Source organism: Microtus oregoni, unplaced genomic scaffold (genome assembly GCF_018167655.1).
Source record: "Microtus oregoni isolate MIOR12 unplaced genomic scaffold, Mior012 000025F_ref0000491, whole genome shotgun sequence".
Taxonomy (NCBI): domain Eukaryota; kingdom Metazoa; phylum Chordata; class Mammalia; order Rodentia; family Cricetidae; genus Microtus; species Microtus oregoni.
This window is the reverse complement of record NW_024543084.1, coordinates 16,181,571-16,199,636: the sequence shown is the minus strand read 5'-3', so window position 1 is coordinate 16,199,636 and position 18,066 is coordinate 16,181,571. Positions and strand designations below refer to the sequence as shown.

The 18,066-nt window shown below is 50.5% G+C and overlaps 1 protein-coding gene across 15 annotated transcripts in view; it reads right to left on the bottom strand.

Moving 5' to 3' along the window:
- Prrc2b (proline rich coiled-coil 2B) overlaps positions 1–18,066 on the bottom strand; it is a 79,235-nt gene that overhangs the window by 43,073 nt on the left and 18,096 nt on the right. For all 15 annotated transcript variants that reach the window (XR_005976391.1, XM_041675121.1, XM_041675132.1 and 12 more), the window contains exons 2-5: positions 8,155–8,323; positions 7,518–7,695; positions 5,153–5,255; positions 3,246–3,318 (exon numbers count right to left, since the gene is read on the bottom strand). Coding sequence is in view for 14 of the 15 variants with exons in the window: in XM_041675121.1 (XP_041531055.1) it covers positions 3,246–3,318; positions 5,153–5,255; positions 7,518–7,695; positions 8,155–8,269 (469 nt within the window). In the remaining variant the exon portion in view is untranslated. The remainder of the gene's footprint in view (positions 1–3,245; positions 3,319–5,152; positions 5,256–7,517; positions 7,696–8,154; positions 8,324–18,066) is intronic.

Here is an 18,066-nt window from a genome sequence, read left to right as displayed (position 1 = left end):
GGGTCTCAAGGCAGGACTGTTTAGATCAGGGTGGCTTCTGAGCATTTCTGTGGGAGATAATTTTGAATACGTTAATCAGGCAGGAAGTCCCACCTACTGTGGGTAGTTCATGGAATTGCGGATTGTTAAAGAGTAGAAAACCAGCCAGGCAGTGGTGGTGCACACGTTTAATACCAGCACTCAGGAGGCCAGCCTGGTGGATAGCCTGGGCTACACAGAGAAACCCTGCCTCAAAAGCCAAAAAGGAAAAAGAAAAGAGTAAAAAAGCAAGTTGAGTACTAGCACGCCTCATTCATTCATTTCATTCATTCATTCATTCATTCATTCATTCATTTACTGTCTTCTGCTCCTGACTGTGGAGTGGCAGGACAGGTGGCTCCAAGTGCCTGCCATCTTTCCTGGAATTCTAAGGTAAATGAGCCCTCACTTCTGCTGAGGTTATTCTACCACAGCAACAAAAATCAAACGTGAGACAGGGTAGCTCACTCGTAGCCTCACACCCGCACTCTAGGATCCCAGGACCCAGCTCTTTACATCCGTGACCAAGATGGCCACACAAGGGAGGGGGCACACACCTTCCACCTCTGCCCTAGCACTTGCAATGCATGCTTGATGAACTGTCTAGATCCCTGGCATCTATGTGGAAATCTGGGACGCAATGGCAGGGATCTGTAATTCTAGCACTCGCTAGGAGCAGACAGAATCGTCCAGAAGCTCCTGGGCCAGCAGGCTCCGTGCACGCACTGCAATGGCAGGAAATGAGACCCTACTTCAACAAGGTGGAAGATGCGAAGGAAGAGCCTTCAGGAAGCTGTCCTCTGACCTCCCATGTGTGCACCATGGCACACGTGCATCCGTACTCACACACACAATTTTTAAAATAGTCAACAGCCAGGCACAATGGTGTGCACTTACGGCCAGCAGAGGTGGTCTTGACTAGGAAAATGCCTCTGGAAGATTGGCCAATGGGCAAGTGTGTGGGACGTGCTCTTGATTACCGATTGAGATGGGGACCCAGCTGACTGGGGAGCAGGACCACCCTGGGCAGATAGTATATAAAATAGGAAACTGAGTGAGCCAGTGTGCAGCATTCCTCCGTGACTACTGCTTCGGTTCTGGCCTCCAGATTCCTGGATTCCTGCCAGGAGTTCCCTTGGAGCTCTCCATTCACGACAGGCTGTAAACTAAAATAAACCCTTTCTGCTCCAAGTGGCTTCGGTCACGGTGTTTGCCACAGCAGCCGATAGGAATTTAAGGCAGTGAGCTTCAAGTCAGAGAGACCTTGTCTCAAAAAATGAGGTACATTACTCATGATTACTCATAAGGAAATACACTCAAAAAATATCCTCTGATCTTCACACGCATACATATGCATTTTGAGCAATATTTAACTATGGAAGGATGGGTTACATTTATTTATGTTGAGGAATATTGCTTTAACCATGTAAAGATGTGCTGCTACTGTTCTACTTTGCCTACCTAAGGCACCTGAACAGCCAATAGCTAGGCAGTAGAGGAATAGGCGGGGCAGCCTGGCAGAGAGACTAAGAGAAGGCAGAAGAGAATGAAGGAGAAAGAGAAGGAGACGCCTGGGGCCAGCCAGGCAGTTGCCAACCAACCAGACATGGAGTAGGACATACAGAATGAAAGGCAAAAACCCCAAGGTAAAACGTAGATGAAGAGAAACAGGTTAAATAAAGTTTTAAGAACGAGTGGAGTGGGGCTGGAGAGCTGGCTCAGCGGTTAAGAGCATTGCCTGCTCTTCCAAAGGTCCTGAGTTCAATTCCCAACAACCACATGGTGGCTCACAACCATCTGTAATGGGGTCTGGTGCCCTCTTCTGGCCTGCAGGCATAACACAGAAAGAATATTGTATACATAATGAATAAATAAATATTTATAAAATAAAAAAGAACGAGTGGAACAAGTATAAGCTAAGGCGAACATCCATAAATAATATTAAATCCCCATGTCTTTATTGGGAGCTGGTTGATAGTCCAAAAGAAAGCCTGCACCCACACCACATGCCTGCACACCCACATGAGCACGAAGCATGCGTACACACAGAACACCTAACTTCGCAGAGAAGGCAGACAGCTAGGACCCAGCTGACACCGCAGTAGCCATTCTGCCTGGAGCTGCCTGCCCTCCCTGCTTTTCACCATTTATCTTCACTGCCATCAGCAAGGCTCTCAGCGTGCAGCTGAGCCAGAGTGGAACTCCTTGGGAGACGCTGGGGCATTCACTTCTATGTGGGCTGTCCTCTGCATCACAGTGGATCCAGCCAGAGGCATGTCCTCTGTGCTGCCATCCACACCCACTGGAGCCACCATGAGCCGCACATCAAGTGTGGCAGAGCCCTGGCGGACAGGGACACACAGGAGAGGGAGGGTACCCCCAGGGCAGAGAACAACAGTAAAACAGGCTGTCAGGGCTGCAGTTTGAGCCTTGGAGCTATCCCCTGGCACTGTTGTGACTCTCCCTCAGCCAGGGCTGCTGATGGTCAGCACTGTCAGAAATACAGCAGCTGATGTAGGAAACCTAGAAGACTTCATGTAGAAAGATCTTGATCCATGGCGCTCTCAAAACCACCTGCTAGGAGCTGGAGTGATGGCTCAATGGTTAAGAGCACTGAGTTCAGTTCCCAGCATCCACACGGTGGCTCACACCCATCTGTAACTATAGTCTTGTGGGATCAGATGACCTCTTCTGGTATACAGACAAAACATCCATATACATAAAAAATAAACCTTACAAACAAAGAATGACCTGCTGCCTCTGGGCTCACCTCCTCCAGAGCTGCAGGACTATGCCCATCTAACCGGACAACCCCAAACCAGTTCACCTAGTCAGAGCCTGTCTTGGAAGCTCCTGGACTACTCTAAACACGCTATCCTGCAGGGCATCACCCCTTCCTCTTTGTCTCCATGGACACTCCACAGGGACTGATGGCATTTTCAATCTTACTGCCAGTCAGGACACTCACAGTAACCAATCCCACCCAGTCCTCCAAAGGCTCTGGATGAATATCTGTAAGGAGCTGCTCTCTCCTCTGGGGCTAGTGCAAGGTCAAGGAGGGAGAAGCAGCTGGGCAGCAACGTGACACTGGCCATAATTACCCCAAGCAGCATAGCTGCCTGAAGGACCAGCAGGGACAGAGTTGGGGTTCTTCTGCCCAGTTCAAGAAGAATATTTCCAATAGCCAATATTAAATTCAGCCCACCCGAGCCACGCCCACCACTTACCACCTTCGTGTCCGACTGGCTTTCCACTCAGCTGTGCCCATGACTTTGGTCCACCTGGCACTGAATTTGTGTTCTAAGAGGAAGAAAACCAGGAGAGCACCTCAGCTACCTGCTGTGCAACTGAGCACCTCGGAATGTGGCACTCAGAGCTGGAGCAGTGCTCGCTGGCAGAGCACTAGCCTGGCACTTGTGGGCCCTGAGCAGAGAGATGGTGGGGTGAGGGCTTCATTTTAGACTCAGGCCTCACACACAAGACAGACATCCACTCTTGGGGCTCTCAGCCGTCCCAGGCAGAGTCCGGAGCTTGGGACCCAGAGCAGCACAGCTGATCAACAAGCACAGACGACTCAACCCACACCGCCCTCATGCCGAACTCTGCAAACACTGCCAGGCTGTCCCGTGCCCACACAGAGCCGAGTTGTCCTGCTCCATCCCCAATTTCAGCACGTATGTCAATCTGCCAGGGATAACTGAGGAACTTGCCCGACCACGTGATAGCTGCTGGCCTTCACAGCCTGGCTCCCTGAGTGGCCTTCCTCTTCTACTAATTCACACTTGCCTGTCTCAGCCTTGGCCCTACTATAGCAGCCTTTGCTGAAAGTTCATAAGGCTAGCAACTGGTGGATCAAGTGAAATCCCACCATGCCTCTGAAAGGGTCTGGTCAGAACCCAGATGGGATGAGAATGAGCGACACAGACATAGCACTAGTGATGGGACCTAGCCTTACCCACTGCTCCCATGCAGAAAATGTCTGCCTGTGTCTGCTAGCCCTAAGCACCAACAACAAGGGCTTCACTGGGTACTGTGTCAAGTCTGCAAAGGTCTCCTGAGCACACAGGATATACCCAAGGGGCAGTAGGGCATGCAGCTGGGCCTGGATGGCCTCTTGTAAGCAGAGGGGCACACCAGAGCTGGTGCCAACTGGAACCACACACCTCCCCCATGTCTATAGCCCCAGCCCTTACTAGGAACATTAATGGAGGGATGCCAATAATGCTGGCGATTTCTATTTCAAAAGCAGGACTGTAACTCTCAAGGCCTTTTAAAAGTACTAAGTCACACGGTCCTCTTCCTTCCCCTTAAGTTACAGAGAGAACCCCAGAGCATCAAAGAAGAGTTGAGTGCTAGGTGGAATGACCAGTGTCACAGGCTCCCTCCTCTACTGGCCAAAACTGTCAGATCCCAAACCCTTCTTAGAGAGGTGCCAAGGACCCTCTCTAGGCTTCAGAGTCAGGGCTGGGGCACAAATGGGTTTGCCAAGCTCTACATGGCTAAGTCTGAAGTGCCAGGAGTTATAATCCCACTTGACTTTAAATCTGGAAAAGAAAAGGAAATCAACTTCCACACTGTGACTTCACAGGCCCGAGGGATTGCGGCCAGTGTGTATGGAATCTGATGGAAACAGGGATCTTTAGTGCTGAAGAGGAGGGGGTCCTGGAGGAGCCACAGGCTCCCCTGACACACACCCTTCCAGCCATACATCGTTAGGGCGACACAACAGTATGGTGGTAAAAGCATCCTAACAAAAGCAAGGCAGAGGCAGACAGATCTCGTGAGCCTGAGACCAGCCTGGTGTACATGGCCAGGTCAGGCCAGCCAGGGCTACGTAGTAAGACCTTCTCTCCAAGTGGGGCAGCATGGCTAGCTGGTTGTATTTTCAAACTCACCCGACAACGGGGCATTTCTGCAGCCTGACACTTCCTGAATCCTCATGACACTAGTGTCCACAGAGCATATTAGGAGGCACTGAGCCAGCCTGGAGTCAGCCCAAGTGACCTGCTCATGACAAATCAATCCACACTCAAGCAAGCAAACGCCTGTGCTCAGCCCTGGGTCTCTGTCCTTTCCCAAGCGGCACCCAGCAGGACTCAGCAGGGCCCCGACGGGCAGGGTTCCCAGAACTTACCTCCTGACTGATTGACTGTGTCGGTTTCTGCAAATTGGAGACAGATTTCTGCAAACCCGGCTGCGGCTGCGACTCCGGCGGCTGAGAGGCTGTCACACTGGAACTAGAAGAGGGCAGGATGCAGGGCGGGGTCAGACGTCACACAGGGCATCTGCAGCCACAGCAGTGACTCTGAGAAGAGGCGACCCATGTTCTGGGCTGATGCAATGACACTGCCCAGGACATGGGGAAGTCTGCTGCTTGCGTCTCACAGCTGTCAAATGAACTTGAAGGAAGCAATAGAAGATCTACCAATGGAGAAACTGAGTCACCGGTGTGGGGGGCCTGAGCTCCTGACTAAGCTGCCCTGATTTGAGACTCAATGGACTTCTATCATACTTCAGTGAATTAAAAAAAAAATGCACGCTCTCAGTAAAAGAAAATTTGTAAACACCAATAAAAGACACTATCATCTCATTCTCCGGACATAAACTCTTGATTCCCATAGATTTTCCTATACATGTTAAAATTTTTAACACATGACAGCCCTTGTATATGATTCCACAATCTCTTTTTCCAGTCTATTAGAACTTTTCTACATACATAAGCTACCTTTAATGATGACTAGCTGCAGTTGTATGGGCCATAAATTAATCAGTTTCTGCTCCTCATTCTCCCCCATTACAGAGAGAATTGCCACATACATTTTACACACACATAGGTCTTTGGGCACTCTCTGCTAACAGAGTCATATCACATACGGATGATGCTGTCGGATCCAAGATTTCTTACAATTTAAAAGCTATCACCAGGTGTCTTCCATGCAGGCTGCAGTGTGCACCCCCCTGTCTGAGTGGAAATAGGGTGGGTGTGTGGAGCCTTCCACTCTGCCTCAGCACCTTGAACTTGACAGCCTCAGGCATGGTAGCTGCCCACTTGGTGATGGGCAGAGGTTGCCAGGGAATCTACAGACACATTGCTCCAAGTTCACCTGACCATAGTCACGAGAATGACAAAATGAAGGCCACTGGTCCTCCTCTCACACCACCTTCTAACCTAAAACAGAAGCTTTCAGGTAGTGGCACCTCTGTGTCCCCAAATCTAGGCTCCAAGTCCTCCCATAGAAGACAAGACCAGACCAAGGCAATGGGGTAGCCTCCTCCCTGGAAGGTGGCCTCCTCTCTCTGCAGAGCTCCCGCTGAACTGAGCCCCATCTGCTTCATCACAGAGCTGGTGGACGACAAAAACAGCTGGCACGTGCTGTGCCCTCTGTGCCAAGTTGTTATCCCACTGTGTGCCACAGTGCCCTGGTGGCCATCCCTGGTGCTAGGGACTATTCCCCTTGAAGGCTCAGAAAAGAACTAATCCCCCAAGTCCTAACAAATCAAAACTGGTCTGACTAGAAACAGCACGGAAGTCCAATCTGAAGATCGAGTTCTACCTGACAATTAACAGCACACCTCACAAACTGCCTGCAAAATATTGTTTTGTTTGAAACAGGGTCTCTCCATTTAGCCCTCGCTGACCTAGAATGCACCATGTAGACCAGGTTGGCCTCAAACTCATGGAGATCTGCCTATCTCTATTCCCTGAGCGCTGGGGTTAAAAGTGTGCACCACCATCCCTGACTGCAAACTGTTTAAACAGCTCAGGACCCATTTCACACACTTCCACAGTATGTCCAGGGGCTACGTGGTTCCCTCACACTGTACCTCCTTTTTGTCACACTGCAGCGACATCTTTCCCAGAGTTCAGGGCCATTTCTAGCACAAGCTTGAAAGATGGGGGACTGGACGGCACACTGCATGCTGATCACTCTCACTCACTGTCTGGTTCCCTATGTCAGCATGCAGGGACCACAGCGGATGCAAGGGACAAGGGTGGGGGAAGCCAGACTGTCTTGGGTCTTGGTTTTCACACTCAGTAGCAAGCTCCAGGAAGTTTTTGCCTCTGGAGCCCCTCCCCAGACGAGAGGAAAAGATCAAGACACACAGAGGCTCAAGATCAAAGGTGGCTCATCATCTGAGGGCTCGTGTGGCCCAAGTGCCTTTGCTGTCTCTAGAGACACGCGACTCAGGACTTGAGTCTCTTAAGGCTGCAGCTGCCAAGCTACGTTCTCCCAACATGGAGCACACAGGGCTCCAGCCCCAACCTAGTGGCTCTCTGGGGACAGTCTGAATCGCTGCCCACAATCCCTTGCGGGGTATGGTTATCCAGGGAAATGCTACCCATCAGCTCGAAGGCCCATCCAAACAAAGGCAAGGATCAAAGTGCACACAGTCAAAGGGTGCCTGGCCATGCTTCTTACTCCCAGCTCCTCCTCTTCCTATAGAGCAGATGGGACACAACCCCTGCAACCCCTGGTCAACACCCTTCTACTACCCACCTCTTTGGGTCTTGCTGGTCCTGCTTGTTGGCCCATCCTGTCCCGTCCTTGGGTACTATCACGATGTTGGGGTCGTTTCCTTTGTTTTCAGACTTCAGGCTTGGCAGGTTTGCAGGCGGTGGCATACGCCGGGCTGTGGCAACTTTCCCGAGACTCTGTAAGCCATGTCTAGGAATAACTGCAAGGGAAAGTACATGGGACAGAACACAAACCTCACAGGAGGAAAGAGGCCAATTTGCACCTCTGCTCAGCCTCCAAGTGAGAAAGACAAAGCCGACGAAGTGCCTGGCAGTCGCTCTGGGCCCTGCCAGATCCTCCCCAGATTACAGAGACAAAGAGCCACTGAACTGCACAGGCAGGAACTCCGTGGCAGGAGGCAGCTGGCATGAGCTCCCCCAGGGAGGAGCCAGACCCAGAAAGCTCAGCCCACAGTGACCACCCTGCACCAGACGCTGGCCTGGCTACAACCCAAGAACCCCCAGGAAGGCCTTGTGGGTAGCAACAAGTCCAACATGAACTAGTTCCACCAGGTTCCACAAATCAGAACCGGGCAACTAAGAGGGAAAGGAAGCTGTCACTCCACCCAGCAGCCCTCCTGACTGTCGCAGGGACAGCCACCTGGCCAGGCCTTCCTTACCTGAGGATCTGGCCGCGCCTACTGATCTGCCTTTATACTTGTCGAACAGGCTGAGAGTCGAGTACTTGCTTTTCCCATCCTTGCCCTGGGTTATTTGCCCCAAACGATCGGACATTGCGATGAAATGTCATCTAGTAAGGAAATTTTCTCGGCACCGCTCCCGATTTGCCTTTGGAATGAAAAAGAGGAGGTCAGCACCAGCCTTCCAATTCAGAGGGACAACACCTACAGTAATCAGGGACATCCTGGATGTAAAGACACTCTTGGACTGTCCAAGGAAAATGCCCTCAGCATTTACCCACAGGTGCTCGCCCCAGGTGGCTGGCTCTGCAGATAGCCTGGACTACCCCACCCCCATTAATGACGTGCTGATGAGACAAGCTGGAGTCTGCTGCCATGGCCATACTATAAATAGATCCTGACACACTCGGTCGCTCTCCAAGTCAAGGACAACTCTCCACAACAGAAAACAATACTCCCGATTTCTAGCTCACACGAAAGGCTAATAAATGAGACGAATGGGAGTGCACAGCCCACCTGAGCCACAGGTGCCATGTCAGGAGAGCAAACCCCATCAAGACAAAGTGACCTTGGAGCCAGGTAGAGGAAAGAGCAGCACCTGGCAAGGACTAGCCATGCACCAGGGCGGGATGCAGGTGAGAAACTGCGTGGGCAACTCCTCTCCACTCAGACAAAGCCTGGAGTACAGGGAAGCAGCTCCCACCCTTTCCCTGTCTCTTAGCATGCTCCTTGTCTCTTGTTAATTCACGAAATCATTCCTTCCAGCACTAAGTGCTCCTCCAGGATTTGTGAGCTCTGTGTTCATCGAAACTGAGACCAAGACTGAGCACCTTCTCCACACTCAGCCTCGCCTAGAGATGCTGAACCTGCAGCCTGTGCAGGTCCCAACACTGAAAGCAAATCCACCGGGCACTACAATCGTGGACGTATCCTTAATGGCCTCACAGGTAGACTAATACAAGGTGACTGGGAGGCGATGGCATAGTGAGGTCTGCTACTCTGTGATTCTGTCCTGAAGCTACTCAGGCTAGGAGCACACATCAGTGTATCTGGGAGGTATTTTGCACCCAATAAGATGATGTTTAAGACAGATGTCTACAACGTGACCTTAGAACATAAAGCACGGGGAGCAACAACCATTTACAACAGGAACAAAAAAACAAAAGTCGAGACACAGCCACTGACATCACATCTGTGCAGACAGAGCTGCGTCTCCCCCAACACATACATCAAAGGCACAGGCGTCAGCTCTGGCACAAACCAGGTTTTACCACCCTCTATTCCATTAGCCAACACTGACTATTCCTGAGACTGCTGCAGGAGTGGATGAGCACAGTGTGTGCCAGGAAAGGCCCTTAAGAAATGCAGAGGGGGCTGTAGACGGTCACAGCATCTGCTGAACGAGCCTCAAGGCCTGATGCCCAGAACCCACGCTGGAGTTGTTCTCTGACCTCTGCATGCACACCATGGCACCTGCGCACACACAAATCAATCTGAATTTTAAAAGTGCAAATTGAGCGTGGTACTCATGTATAGGGACATTCCTCTCGCCATCTTGGCACTTTTTCCCTCAGGGAAAGACAGTCCTTTCTCTCGCCACAGCCACCCTTCCTCATTCACATCCTAGCCCACAGCTATGAGGAGGCCCTGGCACACCAGGATATTTGACTCAGTACAAGGAGTGCCACGCCCATTTATAGCCAAACCCACATATCAACTTAGACAACAGATGACCAAAAACTTCCCGTGCTCACTGTCCAAGATCAGTGAGAACCCTCAGCGCCGTGTCCTGCCCAGGATTAGCGTTACACCTCGGGAGCAGTGAGCAGCCACGACCATGAGGGGAGCTGACCCACAGGTGCCTTCTTGCCACATCCCTTGCTTTGTCGTGGGATTCCCCTCCTCTAAACCGTTATGGATGAGTCTGCTCTGACCCAATAACAGCAGCCTTCCCTCAGGATAGACCACAAGTCCTCTAAGAGAGGAACCTGAATTTAAGCCACTTCAGAGTAACCAGAACTTCACAGGACCTCAAGGATATGTTGACCCCAAATTCTCCATTAATGGGAAATGCATATCAAAACTGACTGCTATGACACCCTCTCACCCCGTCACAATCACTAATTACGGGAAAGAAAGAAGGAAAAAACCCACAGGTGTTGGAGATGGTGCGGAGAAGCAGCAGCTGCTGCATGAGCTGGAGGCACCAAGGAAGAGTGCAGATGGTTACCGCGCATGGCTGGAGTGCTCAGCGGGGCCACGCCCGAGTACAAGGTGACGGTGCCAAGGCAGCTAACCAGGATCTTGTGGACAGACAGACAAAGTGTGCATGCACTATTATCTAGCCATAGAAAATATGAAGCTGTCATTTGCAGCATTGCAGACAGAAGTGGAGGTCACTGTGTCAAGTGTGGAGATTCAGGTGACAAAGGACAAATTTCACATGTGGTGACTTACTACACATGGAGGCAAGATGGTGTTTGCCACCATGACTGACAACAGCCTGAGTTCTACTCCCAGAATCCTCAGGGGGGAAAGAGCCAACTCCCACAATTTATCCTCTGACTCCACATATTCCCCACACAATGCATGTGTAAAATAATGTACAAAATAAACATATAAAGGGGGCTGGAGAGATGGCTCAGTGGTTAAGAGCATTGCCTGCTCTTCCAAAGGTCCTGAGTTCAATTCCCAGCAACCACATGGTGGCTCACAACCATCTGTAATGACGTCTGGTGCCCTCTTCTGTCCTGTAGACATACACACAGACAGAATATTGTATACATAATAAAAAATAAAAAAAATAAACATATAAAATTTTTTTAAAGTTGATTACACTGGGCAGTGGTGGTATATGCCTTTAATCCCAGCACTCACGAGGCAGAGACGGGGATCTCACTGAGTGAGCAAAGAGAAGTCTGGTCTACAGAGAGTTCCAGGATAGCCAAGGCTACATAGAAAAACCCTGTCTCAAAAACAAAATAAATAAACATATAAAAGTTGATCTCAAAGAAACAGACGGAAAAGCCGTGTCTACCAGGGAGTCTGGGAGGGAGGAGGGAGAAGTAAACATAAGAGTCTGGAGAGGAGCAGGAGAGCTAGGGTGAACAATTAATGGAATATTTCAAACAGCAGGCAGAGGATATGGAGTCTCCTACCCAAATAAACACCAGTTTCTGCAGTGACATGTGCTGGCCACCCTGATCTAACAGTCATGCACTGCACATGTATTGAGAAGTCATACCACATTCCAGAACAAAACAACTGCCTTGCCAAGCAAGGCTCACTGGTTGTAATCACTGACCGCTCCTGCAGAGGACCCAGGTTTGAATCCCAGCACCAGATCCAGGGAAATCCGACAGTCTTTTCTGGACTCAATGGGCACCAAGCACACACACAATACACACACAACGTATAAGCAAAACACACCTAAAAAGAAAACTTTAAAAAGTGGATTTCCTTATCAACTGACAGGAGCTAGGTAGTAGACACATCTGTCAACTCAAACTGGTAATTGAAATAGAAGAGATGACTTGGGTATAAGGCCCAACACAGCCAGGTATCCGTGATGCTGCATGCTGGAACCCCCACAATGCAGAGGCTGAAGCCGGACACTGAGGCTTCAGAGTCTACCTGGCCAACCTCAAGATCCTGCCGCTACAGACAAAAACCTGGGGTGATAGCCAGGCAGTTAAGAGTGCTCACTGTTCTTTCAGATGACCCGGTTCAGGTCCCAGCACCTGCCTTGTGCCTTACAACCACCACCTCCTGGCCTCCAGGGGCACCTGCACACGTGCAATCCACACACATACGCACACACACATACACATGCACGCGCACACATACACAGAAATAACTGGAACTATTATTTAAAAAAAACCAGGAGCTGGAGAGATAGCACAGTGGTTAAAAGCATTGCCTGCTCTTCCAAAGGTCCTGAGTTCAATTCCCAGCAACCACATGGTGGCTCACAACCATCTGTAATGACGTCTGGTGCCCTCTTCTGGCCTGCAGACACACACACAGACAGAATATTGTATACATAATAAATAAATAGATATTTTTGAAAATAAATAAATAAAAATAAAAAAAAAAGACCAGCATGTGACAGATGACTGAACCCTTGGGGTGGTCACATGATGGGACCTGTACCCTGCTTCATAGGGTAGCTTCCAAAATGAAACGTGGTCAAGCAATAATCTATCTGGGTACACTCAGGCTAAAATGGTAGATTTTTAGTTTTTCCGTAACATTTGTCTTAAGGAAATGTAAATACCACCAGGTATGGCGCATGCCTTTAATCCCAGCACTCAGGAGGCAGAGACAGGCGGACCTCTGTGAGTTTGAGGCCAGCTTGGTCTACCAAGTGAGTTCCTGGACAGCCAGGGATAAACAGAAAAACCGTCTCAAAAAAAAAAAAAAAAAGAGGAAAGAAATGTAACGCCAAGGGCAAGGTGGAGTAGGGAGCTAGGGAGCGGTCACAAACAGGGACTGTGTGCAGGTGTGCAGGTAAGTTCAGTGCTGTGTGTCCCTCAGCCAAGAGTCCTTGTGCCCAGAGCCTGGTGGCAGAGGGATCTGTAGTGTGGTTAAGCCAAGTCCTAGGTGGCATGATGTGAGAAGCCCCATGGGGTCATGAGAGTCCCACAACAGGAGCAGAGGCTCAGTCAGAGAGCTGGGAAGACAGAGGAAGGATGGGGACAGGCACAACACAGGCCTCCAAAGGCTGGAAGAAGACAGGAAGTACATTCTGCCCTAAAGCCCCCAGCACAAGGCAGCACTGCCGGCAGCCTGGCTTCAGGCCTGGGAGACACAGCTCAGGTTTCTAAACGTCAGAGCCAGAAGAGCAGAAATCTGTGTTTCAAACCACTCAGTATATATAGTAAGATGCCACACAAACAGAAGCTGGTACACGGATGTGCTCATGCTTCCATACACCTAACACAGGCTAACCCTGGAACATAAGAGAGGACAAGCTAGACACAACCCCACCTCACAGTCAGCTCTAGCCTTGATACAAGGACACACGCTGAATGGCTACCACATTTCTGTGGTCCCCGACCACAACTGTCTCTGGTCACTGAGAATGACCAGTGATAGCCTGTCCGGGCACCTCCTTCCCAGCCACACAGTGTGCAGGGCTAGACTTAGCACCATTAGCTTAAAAGTTATTTATTTATTTTGCTGTTTTGTTTTTTTTTCAAGATAGGGTTTCTCTGTAGCTTTGGAGGCTGTCCTGGAACTCATGCTGTAGACCAGGCTGGCCTCGAACTCACAGAGATCCTCCTGTCTCTGCCTCCCGAGTCCTGGGATTAAAGGTGCGTCCCACCACTGCCTGGCATTATCTGGTAAATTCTTAATTAAAATCTGAGACTGTAGTGAGACTAAGTGAGGATAAGGGGGAAAAAAAACAGAAACAAAAGGAACACTGGTAAAAAGTGGATGAGGCCTTTGCAGTCGGTCTTATGTGAGTGTAGCTGGCTTCACTCCAAAGCATTTATTTATTTTTCCAGACAGGGTTCTTTGTACAGCCCTGACTGTCCTGGAAGTCGCTCTATAGACCTGGCTGGCCTCGAACCCACAGATCCACTTGAGTGCTGGGATTAAAAGCAAACACCACCACCACCCAGTAAATACTTGTGTCAAAGGACAAGTTGCAGGACTCGGTTCTCACACCATGTGGAATCCAGAGACTGAACTCAGGTCTTCAGGCTTGACAGCAAGTGACTAGGCCCAGGGCAAAGACACACCCTCAGCATGCCTACCTGATAGTCAGCACTGAAGCTAACTGTCACCCATCCCACCCGAGGAGTCCCAGAGCAGAAGCCAGGCCCGCTCTTGAGAAGTTACAAGTATCTGGGAGGTCGGTCTCGAACTGTGTATTCCCAGACAATTCAGCCTCGCGAAAGCACTGTGTACCTGCAATATCCCGAGCGTGGGAAGGGAGGGCCCTGGGTAAGCTCAACACAGGAAACACCAGGGCTGCACCAGCGCTGCACAGCAGGGTGGGGTGCGGTCCAGCTCACTCAATTCTGCACCTGTTGGCCACTCCGTTAGTACCGCCAGACTTCAGTCACCTCACTGCTGAACAACTGGTCAAGAACACTCAAGTGCAGGCCAACTGTAGCCAAGTACAGCCATGTGACTCTTACTTTGTGTCAAACCAGCCATCTCTTCCCACAGGAAGGGGAGGGAAGAGTTGCTATGGAAACGCCCCAGGGGAAGGGAAGGGCCTGGCACACATTCCGGCAATAATCCCAGGTGAAGACCACACAAGTGGCAGGTGGTCCGCCCAGCACACAGCACCAGAGGAATCCCTACTCGGAGTCAGCTTACACCTGGTTTTTTATTTATAGTCTACAGCCCCTGCTCAGAGCACCTTCAGTCAGCTATAACCCACTGAACACAACTCCAGAAGGAAACTGTAGCCCTTAGAATCCCCCCAAATTACTTATCTTTCGCCCAAAGCCTGTGGTATTTGGGTCCTGGCCCAGCCTGCACCCACCTGCCAGCTGGTTTTCACAGCACAGGCCAGAAGCACTGGCTACGAGTGGGCTTTTAATCGGCTCCAGATAGCTGCCCATCTTCTCCTCAACCACACACACTTCCACCCTCCCCCAGCCTACTGGCCAGGATGGCAGGAAGCAAGCCTGGGCAGGCACTGCCTGTCACTCAGAAAGCTGCTGAGGCCTGCTGGGCAGGTCAGGGCCCACAGCCTGACTCACACCTGGGTCTGTGGGACCGGACTGGCCCAGATCCTCCAGGTCCTGGCTGGGAACGTGGCCTAGCCTGGCTCCCAGCCACAGCTGTCTGCTGCCGTCTGTTCTTTTGTGTAGGTGACAAGCTCTTTTTATCTCCAAACAAAATCTAATCGGGAACTTCAATACCACAGGGGAAACTGGAAGAAACTGCAGGTGCTTTGCCCAGCCTGTGACCCTCCTGTCCCACGGCAGCCACCTTAGGCAATTCTAAAGGGTCCAGATGCTCTCTGCAAAGAGAAAATGCTGCTTTTAGCCAGATGAAGGGGGGGAATCCTCATGAAGCCAGCTATAAAGAACTAGTAAGGACAAGCCATTTAGAAATCTAAGTAAGTATGCACACTTTGGCACGTGATCTAAAGATAGCAGAGGCCCAGGCTGGGCAGGAACAAAAGCCAACAAAGACACTGACACCCAGGCCACGCCTCTCCAGACAGGGCCCGCCTGTCCAGCAGGTTTCGGCTGTCTGTCCTTCACAGGGTCTGGCTCCCCACACACTATTTCATCAAAAGCCATTTCCGGGTAACAGGATTAATTTCACTCGCATTTGGGGATAAGCCAGCGTCAGATGACCAGCCAGGCAATCTGGGATGGGCTATGGCTGGTGGGGAGAAGCGACAGCTGGGCACTCAGGCTGATCATGGCAGTCGTGGGCATTCCTGAGCACCAGGCACCCACCTGGGCACTCACGTGCCCCGGACTTTTTATCCACCACCCTTTTTAGAAGATACCCATGTCAGCCTGTTTGACAGGAGAGCGTTCATGTCCAGTTGTCAGGACAGAGAGATCTTGTCAAAGGTCAAAGGATCAAGGGCATAGACACAAGGCTGTCGCAGCCGTCACCTCAGGCACTGCACTGGCCACCTGCAAGGTGACAGCACTGGATGAGGAACCCCAAAAGAGAGCTCTAATCCACACCCTGGCTTCATATCCAGGCTTTCCTCAGGGAAAGCCCATTCTTTTCACAGCCTCCCTGGTGCTAGTACATCTACGGCCTGCCTTCTCAGTCTTCACCCTCAAGACCGAGAACAGCATCACCCACACTGGTGAAGGATCTCTGCCAGCTCAGAGCACAGTGGCCACCTGGAAAAGCCATACATTGAGTGCAGCCAAGGCCACGGCTGAGAGGCACCCACAGAAAAAGGGGGGGAGGGGCATCACCATACAAGATGGCAAAACCATGACCTGCCCAGAAAGAGAGCAGGTAAGCAAACAATCCAGGAAACACCTACAGGGACCAGGAACACAGTCATTAAGATTCCTCAGCAGGGTCAGCAGGCTGGCTAGGCATGGGGCATGGTCATGTGCTGGTCTGAATGAGAAATGTCCCTATAGGTTCACATAGTTAAACAAAGCAGTGCCTCACTATGGTACTGCTAGGATAGTGGTTCTCAACCTGTGGGTCGTGACCCTTTCGGGGTCACACATCAGATGTTTAAATTACGATTCAAAACAGTAGCAAAATTACAGCTACGAAATAACAACAAAATAATTTTGTGGTTGTGGTCACAACACAAGAAGCTGTATTAAAGGGTTGCAGCAAAAAATTTAAAAAAGCCGGGTGGTGGTGGCACATGACTGCAATTCCAGCACTCAGGAGACAGAGGCAAGCGGATCTCTGAGTTTGAGGCCAGTCTGGTCTACAGAGCAAATTCCAAGACAGCCAAGCCTTCACAGAGAAACCCCTGTCTTGAACAAACAAACAAACAAAGATCCCATTGTTTATTTCAGACACTTCAATGCTCCAGACCCTGAACCACTTGGTGCAGCGGAACACAGACACACCGAGCAGCCATCTGGTACTCCAACAGCAGGAAGTCCCCTAACTTCTTATACACAAGGCCAGACAACAAGTAACATTCAGCCGCAATGTTGAACTGCTTGGGCCTGCCCAATGCATCACCACGGCGTGTAAGTATTACAAATAAAAATAACAAACACAGGGAGCAGAAAATCCTCATCCACAAAAGCAGGTGCTAGGCTGAACACAGGACTATGGCTTTCTGCCCTTTGGTGCACAGGTCAAACAGGGAAACGAAGATGAACCCCAGACAGAAGGCTCGACAGACACACAGCAGGATGGGCCAGTCTCCTTGTGTTGTCTCTAGGGCCTCACTCAGCAAGAGCGAGACCCCAGCATAAGAAAGGCAGGAATGAGCAAGCGATCCCTCAGCAGCTGAGTGCACACTGCTCTTAAAAAGGACTGGAACTCAATTCCCAGCAGTCATGGCAGGTGGTTCACAACCACCTCTAACTCCAGCTCTGGAGGAGCTAACCCTCTGCAGGCCTCTATAGGCATAGTGGTCATGTGCAAACCCTCAAGACCCACACACAACACACAGACATACACTTGATTTAAAAAATAAAATTGGACACTTGGGAGGCAGAGGCAGGCAGATCTCTGTGAGTTCGAGACCAGCCTGGTCTACAGAGCTAGTTCCAGGACAGGCTCCAAAGCCACAGAGAAACCCTGTCTCGAAAAAGCAATAAATAAATAAATAAATAAATGAATAAATAAAATAAAATAAAATTGGGAGCCCGGCGGTGGTGGTGCATCCTTTAATCCCAGCGCTCAGGAGGCAGAGGCGGGCAGATCTCTGTGAGTTCGAGGCCAGCCTGATCTACAGAGCAAGATTCAAGACTCAGGACAGCTGGGGCTGCAAAGAAACACCGTCTCAAAGAAGAAAAAAAAAGCTTCAAATAAACGTGAGGAAACAGCTCTATCTGGGGATCCTAATGAGCCAGAATTTATTACAGGATATCAGACACCACGGAGGACGCCAAGCCCAAAGACGCACCAAAAACTAAAAAAAGAAAGGAAGCCTCTTCCCAGGCCCAACCCTCCGGCACTTAGTTCACAAGCCTCTTCCGCGTGCCTGACCACACATTGATCTCCATTCCTGATCCTCAGGCCCCTTCCTCCATCAGGACCACAGTGCGGATAGCAGACAGCTCATGCTGAGAGCAGCCCGCTCACCTTCCGGGGCTGCTGACTACACAACACAGTTCCTTAAACTTCTCCCCAGTCATTTTCTGAAACACAGCGTTTGCAACCTGCCTCCACCCCACACCAGATTCCTCAGAGAGTGAGTAAAGGATGAAAGGGTCAGAGGACAGCTGAGTGACAGAAGACTTG